General features: G+C 33.7%; 1 protein-coding gene across 2 annotated transcripts in view; it reads right to left on the reverse strand.

Annotated features, from left to right (window-relative positions):
• Positions 1-23,298, reverse strand: part of LOC114326709 (protein-tyrosine sulfotransferase) — a 921,489-nt gene that overhangs the window by 264,036 nt on the left and 634,155 nt on the right. For both annotated transcript variants that reach the window (XM_050648297.1, XM_050648296.1), the window contains one exon: positions 11,722-12,049. In XM_050648297.1, coding sequence (XP_050504254.1) covers positions 11,722-11,993 — 272 coding nt within the window. In that variant the 5' untranslated portion in view covers positions 11,994-12,049. The remainder of the gene's footprint in view (positions 1-11,721; positions 12,050-23,298) is intronic.

Consider the following 23,298-nt stretch of genomic DNA (forward strand, 5'->3'; position numbering starts at 1 on the left):
TTTTTTGCCTCTTAGTACTTTTTCGAAAAGTCAGTTTTTATCGAGATATTTCGAATATTTGTCAAATCCACCACATATTTGTATATGGTTAAGTACGATTATGGAGACTTGGTAATAATATGAACATTTATTTATGATTTACATTTTTAGAGATATTTTGAAGCATATTAAAAAAGAAGTCACATCTCGATAAAAGGTGCCTTTTCGAAAAAATACAAAGAACCAAAAAAGTTTTAAAAACACTGTGTTTAACTAATGGTACCGCGGTAATATTTAATTGGAACGTACACAAACATTTGGTGGGTTTAAAAGAACAAAACCCCCATAAAATTTTATGTTAACATATTGAAAAATAAGCCTCAACTCGATAAAAACTGCCTTTTTGAAAAAATACTAAGAGGCAAAAAAGTTTTAATAATATTGAATTTAACTAATGGTACCACAATAATAATTTAATTGAGACGTACACAAAAGTTTGGGGGGGTTTAAGGAAACAAAATCCCCATAAAATTTTTATGGGGTGCACAAATTTCACTATAATTTTTCTTTAGATGTTCCTGCCATAAGAATGCCACATGTCCATTTTCAATAAAAAATCTCCAATAGTTTTCGATATATTCGAAAAAATCCGTTTTCATTTTGTAACTTCAAAGGGCTGTAACTTTTTTTATGTGCATATTTGTACTAAGGTAAGTTAGGTTCATTCGAACTATTTTTAGTCCCAGAATATGTGATTTAATTTATGACCTGTATTTTTGTTACACCCTGTATATTCTAAGAATAAACTCTTAAATCACGCGCATTTCGATTATTGAGCTACAATAATCGAAATAATCGAGAGTTGTACTTAAAATGAATTAAATTAATTATTTGGCGACTACAAATCGTTTAATAAAAATATTAAATTTTTGCAAGTGGGGGGTAGCTCAACACGGGTAAATAAAATAACAGAATATACTGGTGGTTAAAAAAAATGCAACACCTAGAAGGACAAATATTTTTTTAAATATTTTTTTATGGAAGTATAATATAAGTAAAAAAATAATAATGAGTGGCTCCAACTTGATTTTCTATACACCCATACCCAGTTACTCTATGCGGCATTGATCGAATGGAGTGTTCTATATCATATTGCAAAATACTCATCCAGATTGTTCTTACGGCATACCACAGGTCTTCTAAGTTTGCTGGAGGACGTGGCAATCCATTTAGATTTCGACCTACGATATCCCACACATTTTCGATGAGTGACAAATCAGCTGATCTTGATGGTCACTCCAAAGTCTCTATACCAGGTTCTTGTATGGACTCGATGGTTTCACGGACGATATGAGGTCTTGCCGTTATCCTGTTGAAAGATTGCATTTGGAATGGTTTATAGGGATGGATGTAACACCGGTTGCAGTACTTCACACCAATATATCGTCGAGCTGTCAAAATGCCGTTAATAAGAACTAGAGGTGATCTGCATTCCAAAAATATAGCACCCATTACCATAATGCTTGACTGTCTTGCAGTATGACTTACATCAGTCAAGTCTATATTTCGAATCTCGCCTCGCAAACGTATTTACCCTTATGTCAGGGAGCGTTCAAGTATTACGTAACGCAATTTTTTGAAGATTTTTGACCCCCCCCTACGTAACGCACTGTAATAGGCGTTTAACTATTGCGTAACGCAATTTTTGACCCCCTGCAACCTGCGTTACATAATACTTAAACGGCTCCTGAGCCACCCAAACAAAAACTAGATTCATCACTGAAGTAGACAAAATTCCATTGGCCATTCCAGTTTTGCCGAGCTCTGCACCATTCTAATGGCTTGATTACACGTAACGAGTACAGTGGCGAGACAGGAAACTGTTACTAGGCCGAGACAGTGGTGAGGGCGAGAGATGGTTTATACGTATTTGGCAATTTTTGAATTTGGAGGAGAGTCAGTTCAGTTTCGATTCACAAAAACAAGGAGTAGTGTACTTATGGATCATAAAGCTAACATTAAAAATATATCAAACGGCTTATACCACTGCTTATACAAGATGTGACGTATATATTATGAGAAGGAGATAAGCGTCTTTGGACTACAGACAATGGATTTTAAGAAGACCAAATCTCGCTGCGGTTCATTGATTTTTTATTTCTTGTCTATATGTCGAATTTAAATTTTTTATTTTATTTGACTTCGTGAGTTTTAAAACCAACAATATTTATTTCTTCTGCAATCGATACATATGCTGCATCACGTTTTTGTTTATTTTTATACTCCAAAGATTTGAAATTTCAAAAGCACGGGTGTGACTTATACAACTGAACTAAACTTTACTGTCCTATTTGAGTTCCATTTGTTAGCTATTTGAGCTATTAAGAATCAAAAATCACATTGATTAACACAAGTCGTCTCCTCTGATGAAGTGGTAATGTGCACAGTTACACAGCGAGTGTTTTACACATACCGAGTGGATTGGCGAGTATTCGATTGAAGGGTGGGAGGTGGAAGACTCGGCTTAGTAAATAGAACAAGATCCGAGTGACTGTCTCGCCGTATGACTGGGTCGAGTGCTCGGCCAAGTACTCGTTAGTATGTTTATACCAAACGAGCACTCGGTCGAGAACACTGTCTCGCTACAATACTCGTTACGTGTAATCAAGGTTTAAGCGTCGAGCCTTATGCTGTGGTGTCAAAGGTAACAATAAAAGCGTTCCGGTACACTCTCAGTCCCATTCCAAGTAATATTTGATTAACTGTTCTTCTTGAGACTATCCTTCCGGTAACTGCAACTAAATCATCTCTTACTTGATGTACACTGTTCCGTATATTTCTGAGAGCAAGAAGTCTAAGATGGCGCAGATCATGGCCATGCAAAATTCTCCAACGCCCAGATCCTCCACAACGCCGATAAGTCTCATCATTGGACCATCTCCTCCGAACTCTTAACACCGTTGATGGATTAGCTTCAACTCTTCGTGAAACTTTCGGTAAACCAAAACCGGCATCTTTATGTCTACAATTCGTCCTTTTTCGAAGTCGCTTAAATGACGAAATTGCTGACGGCCGCGAACTCTCGGCATTTTAAATTTTTTGGATAAATCAGAAACAATCCAAAATGACTAAAAATTACAAATAAACTAAACTTAAATACACAGAAATAAACTTTCTTATCTTTTTTGTTTTTGCGAAAAGAAAAACCTCAGTTAAAGATAGTGAGGTAAAAACTTTTTTCTACAATCACTATTCAAAATGCACTTTTCTGCACAGTTTTATGTTAAGAAAGTTGATATTTTCTCACAGTCTAAGACATCTGACATTAGTTTGCAGAAAAGTGACGTTTCTGTGCCGGAAAGTTCTTTTCTGCACAGTAGACTACCTCATTTTGAGTAACGTTATCTTTCTGTTTACATCTGTGATTAAAGTGTAGACAAATATATAACCTGTAAGACAATTATTATACTTAATTATCGAATAGAAATTAAATTATGGATGTTACAACTGTTTTATTTTACAATTTTATTCTTAATAAATATTTTATAATTATCAATTAACCAATAAGGATTTAGCAATCTCATCCAGATACGTCGAATGAAATAGGTTTGGTGTAAATCCGTGACTGCCTAAATATAAACGTCAAATGTGACATTATTTTGTAATAATTATTTAAAATAGTTTAAATTCAAACAAACTAAGGTAGTGCATTAATTTTTTAACTGATTTCTGTGTAATTTGTTTAGGTATAAGGAATTTAAATTGATTAGTATTCATTAAACACAGTTTAAAATTTATAATTTATTGTTATAATAAATTTTCGTTTGGAAATTGTGATTTTTAGTTTTAGCAAAATATGTGGTTGTAGAAAAAGTATAGTGTGTAACACGTACAGAAAGATAATTTCTCACTCGTTTGAATTGCGGCAGTCGCTTGCACTCGTACCGCAACTTTTCAAAACTCGTGAGAAATTAGTACCTTTCTGCACTTGTTACACAATATACTATTTTCTTCGACCGTTTAATAACATGCTCATTATTCGCTATTTTTTAATAGATAATGTAGGTTTACATTCGTTAGCAAATACAGTGGAACCCCGATAAGTCGGCCCCCGATAACCCGGAAGTCCGGCTAACCCGGACCGATTTTCATCAGATAAACATTTTGATTTTCAGTACATATTTTGTATTTTGACAATGACACCCGTTCTGGGCGTCGAAATGTTAATAAAATTATTTTTTCAATTTAATTGTGGCTTATTTCCCATCAAAATAGTTTATTATCAGATAAACATTTCAACAATAAAAATGTATGTATGTAATATAATATTTGAGAGATAATGTGTATTTGTGTAATTTGAACTATGCGATAGTAAATGACTCATGGCACAAGCCGGCAGAAACAACAGGCACCTGTCTGTAGTATTCCTTTATTTTTTATTTCAAACTGTTTTAGCATTGTTTAAGAAAGGCTATTTAAAAAATTCTTTTTTAATCAATGGTCTTAGTTTTCACTGTTCTTAATACATAATAACAAAACATCGTTCCGATTGTGACTGTATGAATACAGTATTGTATTGTTCGCTTCCGTTTGCTTAGGTTTGTGTTTGCGTGTTTTTAGTAATTTAGATGTGTATGTACTGTGCATATTTATATATATTTCATGTTATTTTAATTCTAACTGAGTTTATGTGTAAGTATACCGTATTGTATTAATTTTTACCATATTCTCCGGCTAACCCGGATTTTCGATAACCCGGATCGGCCGCGGTCCCGATTAATCCGAGTTATCGAGGTTTCAGTGTACTTTATATTTTCCACTGCGAACTCGTAAGTTAGTTTATTTATCATAAACGCGAGCCGAAAGCCAGTTAAGTGGCATTTGCCGAATAAACAAAAAACGCGATAGATCTAAGGTTGAGCATATCATTGCCAAGTATTCAGTCAGTCAGAGAAAAGTCGAGTTGACATTAAGACGCTGATGCTAGAGGCAGACGGCCATTTTCATCTTTATAATGACGTACGACGAAATAAGATTGCATATTCTTGCTATAAACCGTATTTAGATGTTCAGTGTTAATTAACGTTTACATTAGTTGTTACATTATCCTTGTAATTTACGAGTTCTACAATAAAGTGTTTGCTGTATCCTAAAATCGACCTGTGACCAATTAATCAACCCTAGACAAATAGAAGAAAAAAGCCTACATTTTGGGGGCTCAACCGGGATAGCAGATAGAAGACAGATATAATGAGGATAAGCAGAAATATGGATTGAACGTGAGATCGACTGACGCTGACGTTTAGCCGTATATTGCCGTGCCGATATTGTTTTGAATGCTGATATGTTTTGAGTGAAAACACAATGACGAATTCAAGCCTATGAAATGGTAATAACGAGTTAAACTATTAGAGACGATTTGCAAGGTAAGAGATTTTTTTTGCAACATTCTACCAAGCGACTAAGACGATAAGAAGATTGAACGTTATGTTTTCAATGACATTTCCCTTTTGTTGATGTGCTGATGCAACCGAAAATTCAGATGAACTTTGAAAACACATTTTAAGAAAAATTTTTTATATGAATGAACGATTAATTGATCTTGATTTAATTTCGTGTCCATTATAAAAACATTCTAGTATATTTTTTGTTGACGATATATTTTCGTTTTAAGATTAGGAAAACGATAATTTTTGTAGGTTTTATAGCACAAATATGCATTACTAAGGTTATTTCATTTGTTGAAAAGGTTTAATTTTTGCATGCTTTAGTTTTTTACGTAGTTATAAATATTTCTTTTGATATTATTGAATATTTTTTGAAAATATTTTATTATGGTAACTTTAGGTTCTATTCGTAATATTGACTATAATATTACTCACGCTAAAACGATGTAAGTGAAAAATTTGATCTTCCTGATTTAATTGCGATATGCCAAATTCTTGATTTAAATTATAAAAACGAGAAGCATGACGTGGTTGTTCGCATTTGTTCCTTTTTGAATACCTTCATTAACGACGACGAAACTGAAGATGACGAAGAGGAGGATGACGTATCAGATATAGACGAAGACGACGAAAGACGAAAGGAAGAAAAAAGACAACTGGAAGACGAAAAAAGACGATTGCAAGAAGAAAAACTACGATTGGAAGACGAAAGACGGAAAAATGATGAAAGACGAGAAAAAGAAAAACGACGATTGGAAGACGAAAGATGGGAAAATGATGAAAGACGAGAAAAACAGAAACGACGATTGGACGAAGAAAGACGAAAAGACGATGAAAGACGCGCAAAAGACGATGAAAGACTTGAAGAAGAAGAAAGACGAAGACGTGAAAGAAGAAACGACGAGCTTAGACGAAGACGCGAAGGGCGAAATTATGACGAAGGACGACAAATATGTGATGAAAGACGTAGATATGACGTAATGATGAAGAAAGACGAAGATACGAAGACAGACGATATGACGAAGATATTCACGTACATGAAGAAATTGGAGAAAGAAGCTATAGCGCAAGCAATAACGCTGAAATAAGATCCGCGAATAATGGAGCGACTGGTACAAGACGACAGGAATCATTTGCATTAAGTTTTAGAGACGTGGAAGACAGCATAAGATTATTTAATGGAAAAGATGAATATCCTATTCGCACGTGGATTATCGAGTTTGAAGAAGTAGCTGAGATAACAGGATGGAACGACTTACAAAAATTAATCTACGCAAAAAAATGTTTAAATGGACTTGCCAAACTGTTTGTGCAGTCAGAAAAAGGCATCAGAAGTTGGCCTGATTTGAAGAGATGTTTAATCGAAGAATTCGGAGTACATGTAAATAGTGCACAGATACATAAGATGTTGATGACGAGACGAAAAAAATCTGATGAGACTGTACAAGAATACATGATTAAAATGAGAGAAATAGCTAATAGAGCTTACTTAGAACAAGAAGTTGTTATACAATATATAATTGATGGAATACAAGACGAATCATCCAATAAACTAGTGTTATATGGAGCAAAAGATTTTGCAGACTTTAAGGAGAAAATTAAACTGTATGAGAGGATACACGGTAAGAAGACTACTGGACAAGCTCAAGGCTTTAGAGCAAATAAAGAAGGATCTAAGAAAAACGAGGACATCGTTAAAAAGGAGAAAAGAGAGAAGAATGACAGGAAAAGAGAGAACAACATTACTTGTTTTAATTGTGGAAATAGAGGTCACAGATCTAAGGACTGTCCAGATAAGTCGAAGGGAACGAAGTGTTTTAGCTGCAACAAATATGGCCACGTTTCAAGTAAATGTCCCAATAAAAAATCGACGAAGGCTACTACAGAAAACACAGCTTTGAATGTAATTGAGGTTCAGCCAAAAACAGCGATTAAACTTACAATTAATCAGATCACACTAACAGCTTATTTGACACCGGAAGTGATATATGTACGATAAGAGAAGATGTGTATGACAAATTCTTTAATGATATTTGTTTAACACCCGACACCATAATGTTGAAAGGCTTAGGAGAAAATGCGAAAGTTAATACATTAGGATCATTCTCGACACAAGCTGACGTTAATGATGAGAAGTTTGATCTAAAATTTCATATTATCCCAGAAGCTGCGACATCGACATCTTTTCAAGCAATAATTGGAAATAATATTTTACAACAAGCATCTGTTAGTATAAGAGATGATGGGATAGTAATGTGCAAGAGGACGGACGAAAACTTTATTATGCACATTATGCTTGACGAAAAAGACAAAGAAGATGAAGTAAAAGTAGCACATATTGAAGACGAAAAACATAGAGAAACTGTTAGGCAGTTAATGGAAAGTTATGAACCAAAGAAAACGAAGACGACAGAAATTGAAATGAAAATTGTATTAAAAAACGAGGAACCAATTTATGAAAGACCCAGACGATTATCTGTTCCTGAAAAAGAAGAGGTAGATAGGCAGATAAATGAATGGTTCGACGAAGGCATAATTAAACCTAGTTGTTCGGATTTTGCCAGCGCAATAGTATTGGTAAAGAAGAAGGACGGTCGGACAAGAATTTGCTGCGATTATAGAAAAGTAAACAAAAACATAATAAGAGACAGATTCCCACTTCCCCTCGTTGAAGACGTGCTTGACTGTTTACAAGGTGCAAAAATTTTTAGCACAATTGATTTAAAGAACGGATTTTTTCATGTTCCCGTAGAATCTAGTAGTACTAAGTACACATCGTTCGTCACGCCCAGCGGACAGTTTGAATTTCTTAAGTGTCCATTTGGACTGTGTAATAGTCCAGCAGTATTTCAGAAATTTATTGCTCACATTTTTAGAGAATTGACGGCTCAAAAATACGTAATTTATTATATGGACGATATTATCATTCTGAGCGCTAATATAGAAGAAGGGATATGTAGATTAAAATTGGTATTGAAATTAGCACAAGAATATGGACTGGAGATTAAAAAGAAGAAATGCCAATTGCTGCAGAAAAGGGTAGAATTTTTAGGATTTATTGTGGAAGACGGAAAAATTCAAGCAGGTGATGCGAAGGTCATAGCAATAAAGAAATTTCCTGAACCTAAAACTCAGAAGCAAGTTCAATCTTACTTAGGGCTTACAGGTTATTTTCGAAAATTTATAGCCGGATATGCAAACATTGCAAAACCGTTAAGTGACTTATTAAGAAAGGATGAAGAATTTAGGTTTGACGACAAGCAAAAGAAGTCTTTTGAAACACTAAACGAAAAACTAATAAATGAGCCGGTGTTACACATTTATCGACAAGGTGCTTATACGGAACTTCACACTGATGCAAGCCAGCATGGTTATGGAGCATGTTTACTACAGCGGTCTATTGATGATTCCAAGCTCCACCCAATATATTATATGAGTAAAAAAACCACACCAGCGGAAGAGAAGTACACCAGTTACGAGCTAGAAGTACTCGCTATTATAAGAGCGGTGAAGAAGTTTAGAATATATTTACTTGGGAACAAATTCAAAATTGTTACAGATTGTGATGCCTTTAAGCGAACTATGGACAAGAAGGACCTTACAACAAGAGTTGCACGACGGGCACTGATGCTAGAGGAGTACCAGTATGAAATTGAGCATAGAAAAGGTACTCAGATGTCTCACGTGGATACTCTTAGCCGATATCCAAAAGTTTTAACGGTTACAGAAGAAGATGGTGTAATACAAAGAATTAAAGTGACTCAGGATAAAGACGAGCACATCAAGGCGATAAAACAAATACTTCTGACAGAAGCATAAGAAGCATATGACTTAGAGCACGAAATATTATACAAGTATGTCAATGGATTAAAACTGTTAGTTGTACCGAGAAATATACAGACTGAGATAATAAGAAGAAGTCACGAGATAGGACATTCTTCTGAGAGAAAAACTGAGGAAGTAATAGTTAAAGACTTTTATATAAGTACCAAAGATAAAAGAGAAAGTTAAAAATGTTATTTCTAACTGTATAGCATGTATATTAGGAAGCAAAAAGGCGGGAAAAAAAGAAGGAACACTTATTCCCATACCAAAACTAGACGGTCCACTGCATACATACCATGCGGATCATTTGGGTTCATTGCAGTCTACAAGTAAGAATTATCAGCATATACTTGTAATTATAGACGACTTCACCAAATTTGTTTGGCTTTACCCGACGAAGTCGACAACGACGAAAGAAGTTATAAGTTGTCTTGAAAAGCAACGAAGAATATTTGGAAACCCTTCTCGAATGATAATCGACCGAGGTACAGCATTTCGATCAGAGGAATTTGAAAGATATTGCCAAGAAGAAAACATTCAACATGTTCTAGTCACAACTGGAGTACCACGAGGAAACGGTCAGGTTGAACGAGTGAATAGAACAATTATCCCTGTTCTTACGAAATTGAGTTTAGAAGAACCTACGAAATGGTATAAGAATGTTGACAGGGTACAAAGTGCATTGAACTCTACTTATCAACGAAGTATAGGTACTACACCTTTCGAAGTATTGGTTGGCGTAAAAATCAAAATAAAGAAGACATTCGAATCAGAGAACTCATAGAGGAAGAGGTGATAAAAATATATGATGAAGATAGAAAGGAACTTCGAGAAAGATGTAAAGAACAAATATGTAAGATACAAGCTGAAAACAAAAAGGGGTATAATTTAAGAAGAAAACGAGCAAGAATCTATAAGGAGAAAGATTTAGTTGCAATAAAAAGAACCCAGTTGGGCCCAGGACTTAAACTCAAGATAAAGTTCTTAGGTCCTTATGAGATTGTTAAGGTCAAAGATAACGATCGTTATGATGTTATAAAGATTGGTGAGCATGAGGGACCAGTGCGAACATCACCGTGTGCTGAATATCTTAAACCGTGGGTCGACAATGAAAGTGACGAATCCGAGTCGGATTCTGAATAGGATGGCCGAGTGTAGGATTACATTCGTTAGCAAATACTTTATATTTTCCATTGCGAACTCGTAAGTTATTTTATTTATCATAAACGCGAGCCGAAAGCCAGTTAAGTGGCATTTGCCGAATAATCAAAAAACACGATAGATCTAAGGTTGAGCATTATCATTGCCCAAGTGACAGTATTCAGTCAGTCAGAGAAAAGTCGAGTTGACATTAAGACGCTGATGCTAGAGGCAGACGGCCTTTTTCATCTTTATAACGACGTACGACGAAATAAGATTGCATATTCTTGCTATAAACCGTATTTAGATATTTAGTGTTAATTACCGTTTACATTAATTGTTACATTATCCTTGTAATTTACGAGTTCTACAATAAAGTGTTTGCTGTATCCTAAAATCGACCTGTGACCAATTAATCAACCCTAGACAACTAGAAGAAAAAAGCCTACAATAATAACATTCATTACTTTACCCGTGAGTAATAATTAATTACTCACGGGCTGAAGTTAGATTCAATTGGCGCATGCCACTTTTAATATTACTGTTTAATTAAACTGCAAATAAAATTACTTAAACTTGTTTACTTAATACAAAAATTATTGTAATTTATATCAATAATCAACAGAAAAATTTTTAAAGGAATTTTAACTGTAACAATGTCAGTATATTTTTTACGTTTATATCTTGTTTACTAAAAATTTTGACGTTTACCATTTATTTTAGTGACAGTGACATTAGCGTATTTTCTTTGTGTTAATTGGAATTTATAACTAATACACATATCTATTGTGTTTATTTTTTAAGTTGTATTGTGTTAAGTATGTTATAATAACATATTATATACAGTAAGGTCTCTTTTTATGCGGATTTTTTAATGCGATTTACTTATATTTTTAGATAAGGCTACGGCCAGACAAGCGATAATTTACGGCGCCGTCAGAGCAGTAAGCGCTGTAAAATGAAGCGGCAGTAGTCGCCGTAAAAAGCATGGCCGGACGGGGATGTAAATTACGGCGTATCACGAGATATAAATACAGTGATTTGGTCGTTGTTGTGGCTAGATGACCTACAAATTTGGACCCAGGTCCATTCGTTTGCGACACGATGCCGAAGATGGGCCCGTTCGATCTTGCTGCGTGATATTTTACAGCTCAGTCTGGCAATCCACTACATTCACCGTGGGACCCATTTTCGCGCTTCATTTTACTGCTCTTACGGCGCCGTAAATTGTCGCTTGTCTGGCCGTAGCCTAAGACTTACAAAGAAATACTTTCGATCCAAATAAATAACCGTATACAGTATAATATTTCTTTCTATTTTTCCTTCTTACCTTATATCTGGATGCGCGTCCAGCATGGCTCTCATCAGCGTCGTCCCGCTCCTCGGAACACCACCGATAAAAATCAACGGCATTTGTCGATTGTACTCGTAGACCCGTTTGTCATTTCCGATGACGTATTTTTGTTCAGAGATCATAGAAGTCGAGAGGTCAGAGGTCATAGAGCCGATGAATGAGTGCACGATGACGTAGAGCACTAGCGCGGTAATGACCAGGCCGCAGGTCTTCTTCAGACCGATTCGAAACGGCCTCTTCAATTGCATGTCTAATGGTTGGTTGGTTTCACCTCATGGTTTAGTGAATATGTAATGGGATCGATCTGAAAAGAAAACAATAAGCAATATTAACATTTTTTCAATAATACAGTTTTATTTGTTTTTTTTTTATTTCATTAGAAATAAAAATTACTTGCAACAACAATAACGAGGAAAAACAGTGTATTTAAACACAACAGTAAAGCCGCGTTTACACGATGACAATTGGCGAGACAATTTTCAGAAGACAACTGACTGGCATGAAATTATTGTCTTCGTCTAAACACTTCAGGCCAATTGCCTTGTCACCTGCCCTCACAATTGGCTCAAAATTCAGTTGTCTCCGGGAGTAGACTGAGGACAATGAGCTGCGCCCAGTGAGCCTCCCCACCACTCGAAATCTCAATTGTCGCGATAATTGGCGCCGTGTGAACGGTGTAGGCCAGTAGTGCTGTCGATATGTGAAACAGGATAAAACAGATGACGAGCAGTCGGCCATGTTTTAGCTGTCTACTGCCATGGCAATAGTTGGCCCCGTATAAACATCTCGTTCAACTGGACTGGCCTCCGACAATCCGCAACCACGTAATGACAATTGTCTCGCCAATTGTCATCGTGTAAACGCGGCTTTAATGATTCAAGAACCTCTCTAGCATAGCCATACCGGAAGAAATTACAAATTGCAAGATGTCAGACTAGATAGATTTATTGCAGACCTGGAGAGTATAGCTGATCATATTCCTGATGAATCAAAGGATGTAGTACGAGCTAGAGCAACCACTATCATAGCCAATTACGTGAACCACACTAAAGTGAACAAACCAAATCATTATTTTAACATGTCGTTTGAAACAACACGCATATATTTGAAATCAACTCCAGATCTGTACATTATACATGAAACAGACAAAGGTAGTTGTACTATTGCCATGGACAAATCAGAATACATGATACATGATCAAAATTGAGTTAATGCAAAAGGATTCTTCTACGTACAGCAAATTAATGACTGATGAATGGTTTTACCTGATCGTTTAGAAAATATGTAGTGGATCTGAAAAGAAAACAATAAGGAATGTTAATATTTTTTTAATAAGACAGAGCTTTATTTGTTCAAAATGTTACGCTGAGTACAGATAAGTTTTCTTCTTCGCCTTCTTATTATAGGTTAAGAATTCTGAAATTGTTTCACCGATTGTTGTAACGATGTTCTTATAAAGATCTACCTTATATGGGGTGTAGATCTAGCTCGTATCCGCAGTAGAATACTGCACGTACACCCTGGGCACAGAATAAATAACCGTACAGAAGCGAAACTCCTGCCGAAAACGGTAACATAATGTTCTTGCTCATGTGTCAACGTAACTGGTGCAACCTCACTTTTGCGACTGACGTGGCAGTTGTTTATAGTTAAATTTTATATTTATATATGTTTTATTTTATATTTTATTTATATTTTATAGTTAAATTTTACATTTCATATTTAATTAATAACAACTTGTCAAAAATATTACCTAATTTGGAATGGTCTATTCCTTAGAACATCAAGTTCTATTCTGTAACTGGTGCACAAGGTCAAATATTTCGGTCCCAACAAAATCAATGGAAACGAGAGTCAGATTCGCTTCTGTGTGGTTATATATTCTGTGCCCTGGGTAACTAAATGAACTAGCACAAGAGGCGCCAGACAATATTTCACAAGAGCTCCTGGCAGAAAGATACCACAGGTTTCAAAGGTATTAAATATGACACTACCAACAAGTGGACCTACTAAGGACCAATTGATAAAAAACTAAGACCCAATGTACCAGTTTACCAATTTAATGTAGAAGTCATAAGCAGGGCAAAATGCCAAATCCTGCAAAGAAAAAGAGATCTGCGGCTTGAAAGAGGAAGTATGTATATGTAACCCCGATCTTTATCATTGACGATAGAGGTCAGCTTTTACCAGCATCAAGAAAGGTCATGTTCTATGAACTTTTATTAATACATCATATAATTGAAGCCTCAAGGAATCGTTTGTGATCTGCTAAATATCTCTAGAGTCACTGTTTGGGAAAATACAGTTGTTTAAATAAATCGCTCTCCGGGAGAATCAAATTTAATAACTTGCAAACCATTTGCTCGATCTAGCTGAGATTTCAGCACACTTCAATATCTCATCAATTGCCATAATTTCAAGTAGTTATATTACATGTCTTTATGCAAAAAACAAAGTTATTAACATTTATAAATGACTAGAAAATTAATAGACTGGGAGGTAGTGTCAAATTTTTACGGTCATTTTAGCTCGGATTCTGTACATTTATTTTGGTAGATAGTACTTGTTTGATAACGAAAATGTTTGTCAGCTGGCGCGACTCGGAGGCTTTTAGTCAAGAAAGAATAATTATGAAAGTAGATGGAAAAAACCCTATAACTTATATGTCAAATATTTATCCCCGTGCGTCACATCCATATATTATGGTGTAGTGGATAGGATACCTGACTTTCACACGCTTTCACCAGGAGCCAGGTGTTCTAACCACTAGGCTATTATGAATGTAAGGAACGGAGATAAATATTTGACACATAAGTTGTAGGGTTTTTCCATCTATGTACTTTCATATTTTATCTTTTCTGGCCTAAAAGCCCGGGTTTTGGGACAGCTGACAAATCATTTGTTAATAAGCTTTGGAACACCTAACTAAAACGGTCAAATTTTACACTACCTTCCGGGCTATAAGGGTTTTTTGCAATTATCTCGGTAAATTGTTTATGTATTTTAATTTAAAAACCGGAAAATTAAAGTACATTTTAAGATCCACAACGTTTATTTGAAGCATTTTTCCCTAAAATATATAAAAAACATTTTAAATGTCAACAAAAATTTTTATGATTAAAAAAAAAACAAAGCAAAATCTGTACGTCTTCCAGGATTTGTCATCAGCTATCCCTAATATTATATACTTTTTAAAACATTCAAAAACCTGTACAAGACTTTTTACGTGAAATCGGTAAGTTTTTCACAGATAGAGTGGGGTACTTAAATATTTCGATAACGTTCTGATGAAAGTCTTTTTGGATATTTTCAATATTTCAGTAATTTTATAAATATGCCAATTACATTTGAAGGGTGAAGGAAAAAAACAGGGAATGTCACACTTTATAAGAAATTGAGATAGTGACACTATCTAACAGATATTTTATGTATGTATTTACTATTTACATTAGACTGGTAGATAATAACTTGGACCGTCCGATAAATATGCCTATTTAAAATAGTACTGCGAAGGATAAAAACTGGAAATGTCCACGTGAAAGGTAAAAACAAGGAGAGTCCACTTGAACAAAAACAAAAATTAACGTTTTTATTTCGAGTTTAATCGTTTAGTTTCCTTTGTTTATGTTTGTTAGAAACTTCTTCTTCTTCTTCTTAGGGTGCCTGTCCGTTCCGTCCGAACGTTGACGATCATTCTGGCGATGATGACTTTGTTGCTATACGGAATAGTTGTGTTGAGATCTTTCTATACCACGCTCTCAGGTTAGCAAGGGAGGATATTCTTCTTCGTCCTGGGGCCCTTTTTTCTTCAATTTTACCTTGTAAACTGCATTGGAGTAGCTCGTATCTGCCTTGATTTCTCATTATATGTCCCAAGTACTGTAGCTTACTGTTCTTCACGATGTTGACCAAATCTGCGGTTGTGTTCATCCTCCGTAGCCGTAGTACTTCTTCATTGGTGACTTTGTTTGTGCATGGTATCTTCAGGATCCTTCTGTACAACCACAGCTCTAAAGACTGAAGTGTTAGAACACGGCCAATGAAGTTAGAGTTAAGCGTAATGGAGTTTTCCCAACAAATTAATGTGTGTTTTAAAGCATTCATGTCAATACATGGTGTAACTAAGGGCAAAATTGAACACCTACAAAAAAATTTAAAAGCTACAGGAACTTCTGGACAAGACAAACGTGGTAAGCATAGTTCCCAGCAGAGAAAGTTGCATCCAGAATCGTGAAGCAATATATAACCACAAAGTCTTTTAAAACTAGATTATCCCATTACAGTTTACACGAATCTAAGAAAAAGTATTTACCAGAGAGTTTGAATATTACAAAAATGTTCAACTTGTTTAAAGAAAAACATCCGACTATTAAAGTTTCTTACGTTACATATCGGCAAATTTTTAACACGAAATTTAATTTGTCATTTGGTTACCCAAGATCAGACACATGTTCAGCATGTGATGAATTCCATGCGAAACTAAAATCATTCAATTATGATAAGGTTGCTGCAGAGATTCGTAAATTAAGAATTCAAAATGAGTTACACAAACGCAAGGCACAGACATTCTATAATTTTAAAAAGACTGCTGGCAAAAAGTCAAAAAAATCAGGCGGCCATTGCATTAGACTACCAAAAAAATATTGCATTGCCTTTTGTTATAATTTTTATTGCCATTTTTGTTGCCATAATTTTGTTTTCAGTCTTTCTATCAGCTGGTGCAACTAATGTTTGTAACGTAAAGTAATATTGTAATGTAAAATACAACGTGACGTTTGGACAGTCCTTGTTTTTTTTCAGTTTTTATTTGTAGTTAGGTACTTTTTTAATTTTCTTATCTCTGTTCTTAAAAAATTTGGTTAAATTGTGTTTGTGTATGAAATAAAAAAAAAATAAAAACCTAGTCTGACTCTAATTTACTCTCGTTTAACGTAGATAAAACAGTAGCATTGTCTTATAAAGGAGTCCTTCAACCCTTACCTCTTAATAACAGCCAGATCAGTACCGTTGATTCTGTAAAATTTCTTGGTATTTTTTTAGACAGCAACCTTAAATGGTCCCACAATATCGATTTGTTAAGGAAGAAACTATCCTCAGCTTGCTATGCTATAAGATTTGTTTCGAATGAACTCAATTTAGCATCTTCCAAAATAACATATTTTTCTTTGTTCGAGTCACATCTTCGTTATGGTCTTCCTTTTTGGGGTTCTGGTACAGCTAGCTGCCCAATTCGATGTTATTTTCAAATTACAAAAAAGAGCAATTAGATATCTGTTTGGCCTCAGAAGAACAACACATTGCAGAAGTTACTTCAAAGATCACAGAATTTTAACCCTTCCATCTTTGTATATTTTAGAAACTGTTTGCTTAATTCGTAAACATCTACATGTCTTTCCACCAAGACCTAATCATGACTACTTCACGAGAAATTCTACGTTTGACGTCCTCGGTCGGATATGCCGACCCCGTCCTCTCAGTTAGTAAAGAAATCTATATTATATTCCGCAAAAAAAACTTTACAACCATCTCCCTCTACAACTTAAATCTGCAGCATCTTTCCCCAAATTCCGTAAACTGACAAAAGCCTACCTATCTCAAAGACCATATTATTCAGTAGAAGATTTTCTTAATCAATAACTAAGAAATTACAATACCCTTTGCACAAGTAGTATTTTTATTATCATTTTTTTGTCTATATTTGGGTGTCATATGCAGCAGCTTAACTTTTAAACTTATTAATTACTAGGTAGACTATATCCATTTGCAATTTACTTAAATTTTGCAATTGATTACTTCTGTTTAACTTCATTATTATTGTTATTATTGTAAATATATTGACGATTTATGTAATTTTAGTAAATTGGATTGTTATTGTTTTGTTTTCTTGACTTTTTATAAGCTTTGTCGATAAAATTGTACAATTTTTCATGACAATAAAGCATATTTCTATTCTATTCTATTCTAAATACTATTTCTTCAGTGCAATGGTTTAAAAATATGTAGTCACAAACATTAAATTTCCTAAAAGACTAAGTTTTCACTCTAATGGCATATAAAACAACATAATGCTATTCTACACCCCACCAGAATGAAAACAATGGGAACTTTCTCTGGTTACACCTCCGAGGCTTCTACAATTTGCAAGCCATACGGATGCTGAGACTAAGGAAGATGAGGGAATTCTACAATTTACAATTCACGTCCCATCTGCTCAACGCGGTAAAGTTCCAACGAGAATGGTTCCCTTCATACTCCACATAGTAAATGTAAATCAAAAATGAATAAATGAATGGCATAGATGCCCTAGCGGCAACTGCTAGGGCATCTATGCCATTTCGTTCGTTGCAATTCGGGACTGCACGCTGAGGTTTGTTTTGGTTGGATCAGGGAGAGCAGCATATGTGCCTCCTGATGAGAGACTAATAAGTTTCGAAACCGGTGGGGGTGCTTGCAGCACTCTCTGATTGGACTAGAATATGGTTCGGCTGTGTTTTCGTTTTGCAACGAAATTGAAAATGGTTATTCATTTTTCATTAAATTTCCTATTTTCTCAAAACAAAGATAACGTGACATTCCTTGTTTTTTTCCCTTAACCCTTCAATTTGAAATGCATTGTATTTTTTTACAAATTTTATTAGTTAACTGTAATTTTTAATAAATTTTATAATGGTTTTATTATTTTTTCTACGAGCGTGCAAAAATGTCTACTTTCGAGGACGCGTTTTAGTTTAGAAAGTTTCACTTTTCCGCACGCGTGTAGATATTTTAATATGGTCTTAAAATAATTATAATACATGCAATAAAGTAATATTTAGATATTATTTACTATTTTATTTCAAATGTATCTTATTGTGTTCCTGTTTTAATGAAATTATATACATAAACATAATATTCGAAAGTCACATCGGTAGACAATAACAGTCGTTTTGAATCATCGTTATGGAAACCAAGATCGTCGTCATGCTAACTAATTATATTGAAAGTTTGGTTTTGACAACCTTGCCAAAGAATTAATTTGTGTATGTATTTTCATATTAATTAAATTAATTGATTAAAATTTGGTCATTTTTTAAAGACTCGTAGAAAAAATATTGTTCCTAACTCTTGCAGAAAGTCTCTTTTCCGCACGCGACTGCAGTTTGCCGAACGACGCGAAGCGGGAGTATGACTTTCTGCACTTGTTAGGAAAATAACTATTATCGACACACAGTGTATAAGACAACATTTTCTCATTACATAAATAAACAAGCGTTTTCATTATTCAGCCCCTGTTAATATACCCATAAAATTGCATTAGCAATTTACAATTTTTCGACAATCTTCAATTTACAACGTAAATAGATCTTACACTTGACATTTCCCTGACAAAAGCAATTTTCTTGGGTTAGTTAACGTTTTCCCTGCTCTTAGAGCGTTGGTTGTCTGCTTACAAATTTAATGAATTACCTGTGCCAAGCAACAGCAAGCGTTTCTGCTTTTTGCTAAAAATTCTTTAACACAAGGAAACAGTTTCTCGGAATTAGAGATGGTAACGAATAAGAAAACAACCACACAAGTTATTTTATAACTTCCGAATTGTGTTTCATTCATTCAGTTTTACGACAAAAACACGTGATCGGACCCCCGCTCATATAACACAGTCTAGCGCAGTGATTCCCAACGTGGGGGGGAGACTTGATTGTTAAGGGGGCAATTCGAATATGGACTCGACATGAGTTTAACCCTTTCGCTCCGTGCCATTTAAATGCAATGCTAGATTTCAGTGAAAAACATTAAAGTTCTGCTCATACTTCAACTACTGATCGTATTATTCAGGTTAGTTATCAAATTTCTTTATTCATCACTAAAACTAAACATACTATAGGAGTAAATTTAAAAAAAAAACCGTCAATATCAGCATTTCTTAAAACGGTTCTGCAAAAATATGAGGAAAATGTAAAACCTATGCCACTCAGCAACAATACTATTAGTAGAATAATAGACGAGATTTCTGAAGATATTGAATAATAACTTGTTCAAAAGCGACAAACAAGAAATTTCTCAGTACAAATAGTGGAGTCAATGAAGGTGGATATGAGTTATTACCTCAGATTTCGTTGAACCTCCATCGATTTTCATCAAAATTGGTGAGTGGTTAAAGGATACCTCAAGGAACAAAGGTGACATATTGCCAACTTGCGCTTTTTGCATTTTAGGGGTGAAATACACCCCTTTTTTAAAAATTATTTTTTAGATTTCTGAAAGTGCAGTCACTGTAAGTTTTCACTTCCTATTTTGTTGAACCTTCATAGATTTTCATGAAAATCGGTAAGTAGTTAGAGGATACCTCAAGCAATAAAAGATATATAGCATCAACTTGCGCTTTTGCATTTTAGGGGTGTAATACACCCCTACTTTTTAAATTGTAAAAAATGCAGATTTTCGCATTATGGCGCAAGTAATCTCGTTTAATTAAGAAAATAAATATTTTTTTTATATTTATGTGCATGAATTACATTTTTTTTAATTTTTCAAACCTTATAGCAACCAAAAATCCGAAAATTAACAAGTCGAAAATCACGAAAACCTTATTCTTCTATATTTCTGAAAGTGTAGTCACTGAATGTTTTCACCCACGATTTCTTTGAACCTTCATCGATTTTCATGAAAATTGTTGATTAGTTAGAGGATACTTCAAAAAACAAAAGTGATATGGCACCAAGTTGCGCTTTCTGCATTTTAGGGGTGAAATCCACCTTTTTTTTTTAATGATAAAAATGCAGATTTCAGCATTCTGGCTCAAGCAATCTCGTTTAATTAAGTAAAATAAATATTTTTTTACATTTATGTGCATGATTTATAATTTTTATTAATTTTTTAAACCTTATAGCAACCAAAAATCAGAAAATTAGCAAATCGACAATCACGAAAAAAATTAATCTTTTATATTTCCAAAAAGGCAGTCACTGAAGGTTTTCACCCCTGATTTCGTTGAACCTCCATCAATTTTCATAAAAATTGGTAAGTAGTTAGAGGACACCTCAAGAAACAAAAATGATGTGGTACCAACTTGCGCTTTTATCCTGGGGGTGGATGTTACCCCTTCTCATGGGTGAACACTATTTTATTAAAAATAACCCCATAATTAGATAGAGGAGTAAATTCTAAGCAAACTTTCTTTTATCAAGTTTATAAATTTTTTATTTAAATATTATTTCATAATTTAATAAAATATTATTGGTACAGTAAAACCTGACAATAACGGCCACTAAAAATAGAAAACAATTGGGCGTTATAGAAATGTGGCCGCTAATGCTAGGTTTCCTTTTCCACAAATACATAAAATATAATTGAAAATTTATTTATTTTAGTAATTAAAGCAAATCTAATTAAATATAATTCTACAAACAAACGGAACATACTAAAACTAAATTCAATTTACTACAATATAAAACAATATCTATACGAAAAAACAACTACAAGAAAAACAGGATTTTTGTTTGTTTTACATTTTTTTAGATAAACGAAACATACTAAAACTAATTTAATATAGGTAATACATAATATAAAACAACATACTATAGCTACTACGAAGAATACGCTTATCACTAAAGTATCGTCGTGCTTCCATGCTATATTCAACAAAACCAACTTGGTAGGGCCTTTAATTAGATATCGCAAATCACGTTGGCTGATTTTGTCTGCATATATATTATGTTTGAGGAATCCCTTTTTTTTTGTGAGACTGGATATAGGACATTTTTCAAGTATGAATTCACATTCATGGTATATCGTTGCTATACAGGGATATAGGCTATTGATTATATTCAAAATAAGATAGCTAAAAGGAACTACAACGTTAACGGGGTTTTATTATTTCATATGGTCAATGGACACCTATATATGAAAAAACCGCGGAGTGCTACCATTTAAAGGGGTGCGTTTTTTAGAAATGGGTGAATTAGTCCCTGGGCACAGGTTACATTAGGGTGAGTTCTATGCACTTTTGGTACAAACACGTCTACATAAAAATTGTTTCTGGTTAAATTTCCTATCTAAATATCACTTTTTAAAGTCAATGATACTTTTTTTTCCAAAAATATATTCAAAAGAAAAAGCACAAAGAAACCCAAAAGAAAGAAATTTTGTTTTTTGTCCCATAACTTTTGTCCACGAGGATATAGGTATAGACATGGCTTTACAGAAAAGAAATCTACATATGTCTTCTTTAAAATGTTGTTTAGTAGGGGTAATAAGGATTTATAGTTTTCGAAATATGATTTTTCAAAGTTCGCCACTCACAGAAATTTTGGGCAATTTTCCTTGTTATTTCGCCAATATTGTTCTGTAACTTTTTTCTACGTAACTTTAGGTATATGCAATGGTACACGTAATAGAAATAGAAATCAATTACCATTAAAATGGTCTACTGTATAACGTTGTACGACTTTTTTTAAAGAGATTATGGTTTTTCAAGGTGTTATATTTTAACGATTTTTTATAATATAATATAAAAATAAAATAATATTATTATATAATATATTATATATTATATAATATTATATATAGTATATATAATATAATATTATATTATATATTATATAATACCTAATATAAAAAAATATTATTTTTTACATTTTTTAGGATTATTTTTGAATAAGATATATTATTTTTCAAAATGTAAAAAGTACTTGCAACGATTTTAGATTTTAGGATTATTTTTTAATTTTCTCAATATAACTGGGTTTTCTTGTACATGAATATACTATATATTGCTCAATAAAGGGGGCTTACTTTCTGTTCTTTAAAATGGTGTATCATCTATATTTAAATAATGGAAACCGAGTGATTATTTGATATTTTTTTACCTGTATTATTTAAAATTATTTCTTTTACAAAAATTACATAAACATTAGTCTTAGAAAACATCACTTCAGTTAAAATTATTTAAACGTTGACATTTAAAAAAATTTCAAAATCAAAGTCCATCTCATCGTTAGCATTAGCTTCAATATCTACCTCTGACACTTCAGTCATAGAGTTCCCACAATTAGTACCCATGCACATGCACCCTTTGCAGAATATTGATGAACTAATTCCTATCTTCCTACAACCGCAGTTTTTTGTACATCCCTTGGTACATTTACACGCTATTTTTTGACGCAAAACTTGTGGTGCAGGGGCTTTGACAGTAAATATTGGAATTAATCCATATTTTGAAGTTTGCCCGGCCGAGTCAAGTGGATCCAAAGTAAAGTATTACCTATAAAAAATAAGATTTAATCATAACACACAATCACATAAAAAAGTTATAATGAGAAATTTAAAAAATAATCCTAAAATCAAAAATTGTTGCAAGTACTTATTACATTTTGAAAAAGCATATCTTATTCAAAAATAATCCTAGAATATTTTATAGTACACCATTTTAAAGCAAACAGAATAAGCTTTCTTTTTTATTATATGATATATACCTAAATGTAGAAAAAAAATGTTATAATGGGAAATTTAAAAAATAATCGTAAAAAATATAAGAACTCGTTAAAAGTATAAAATCTTGAAAAAGATAACCTC

Source organism: Diabrotica virgifera, chromosome 4 (genome assembly GCF_917563875.1).
Source record: "Diabrotica virgifera virgifera chromosome 4, PGI_DIABVI_V3a".
Taxonomy (NCBI): domain Eukaryota; kingdom Metazoa; phylum Arthropoda; class Insecta; order Coleoptera; family Chrysomelidae; genus Diabrotica; species Diabrotica virgifera.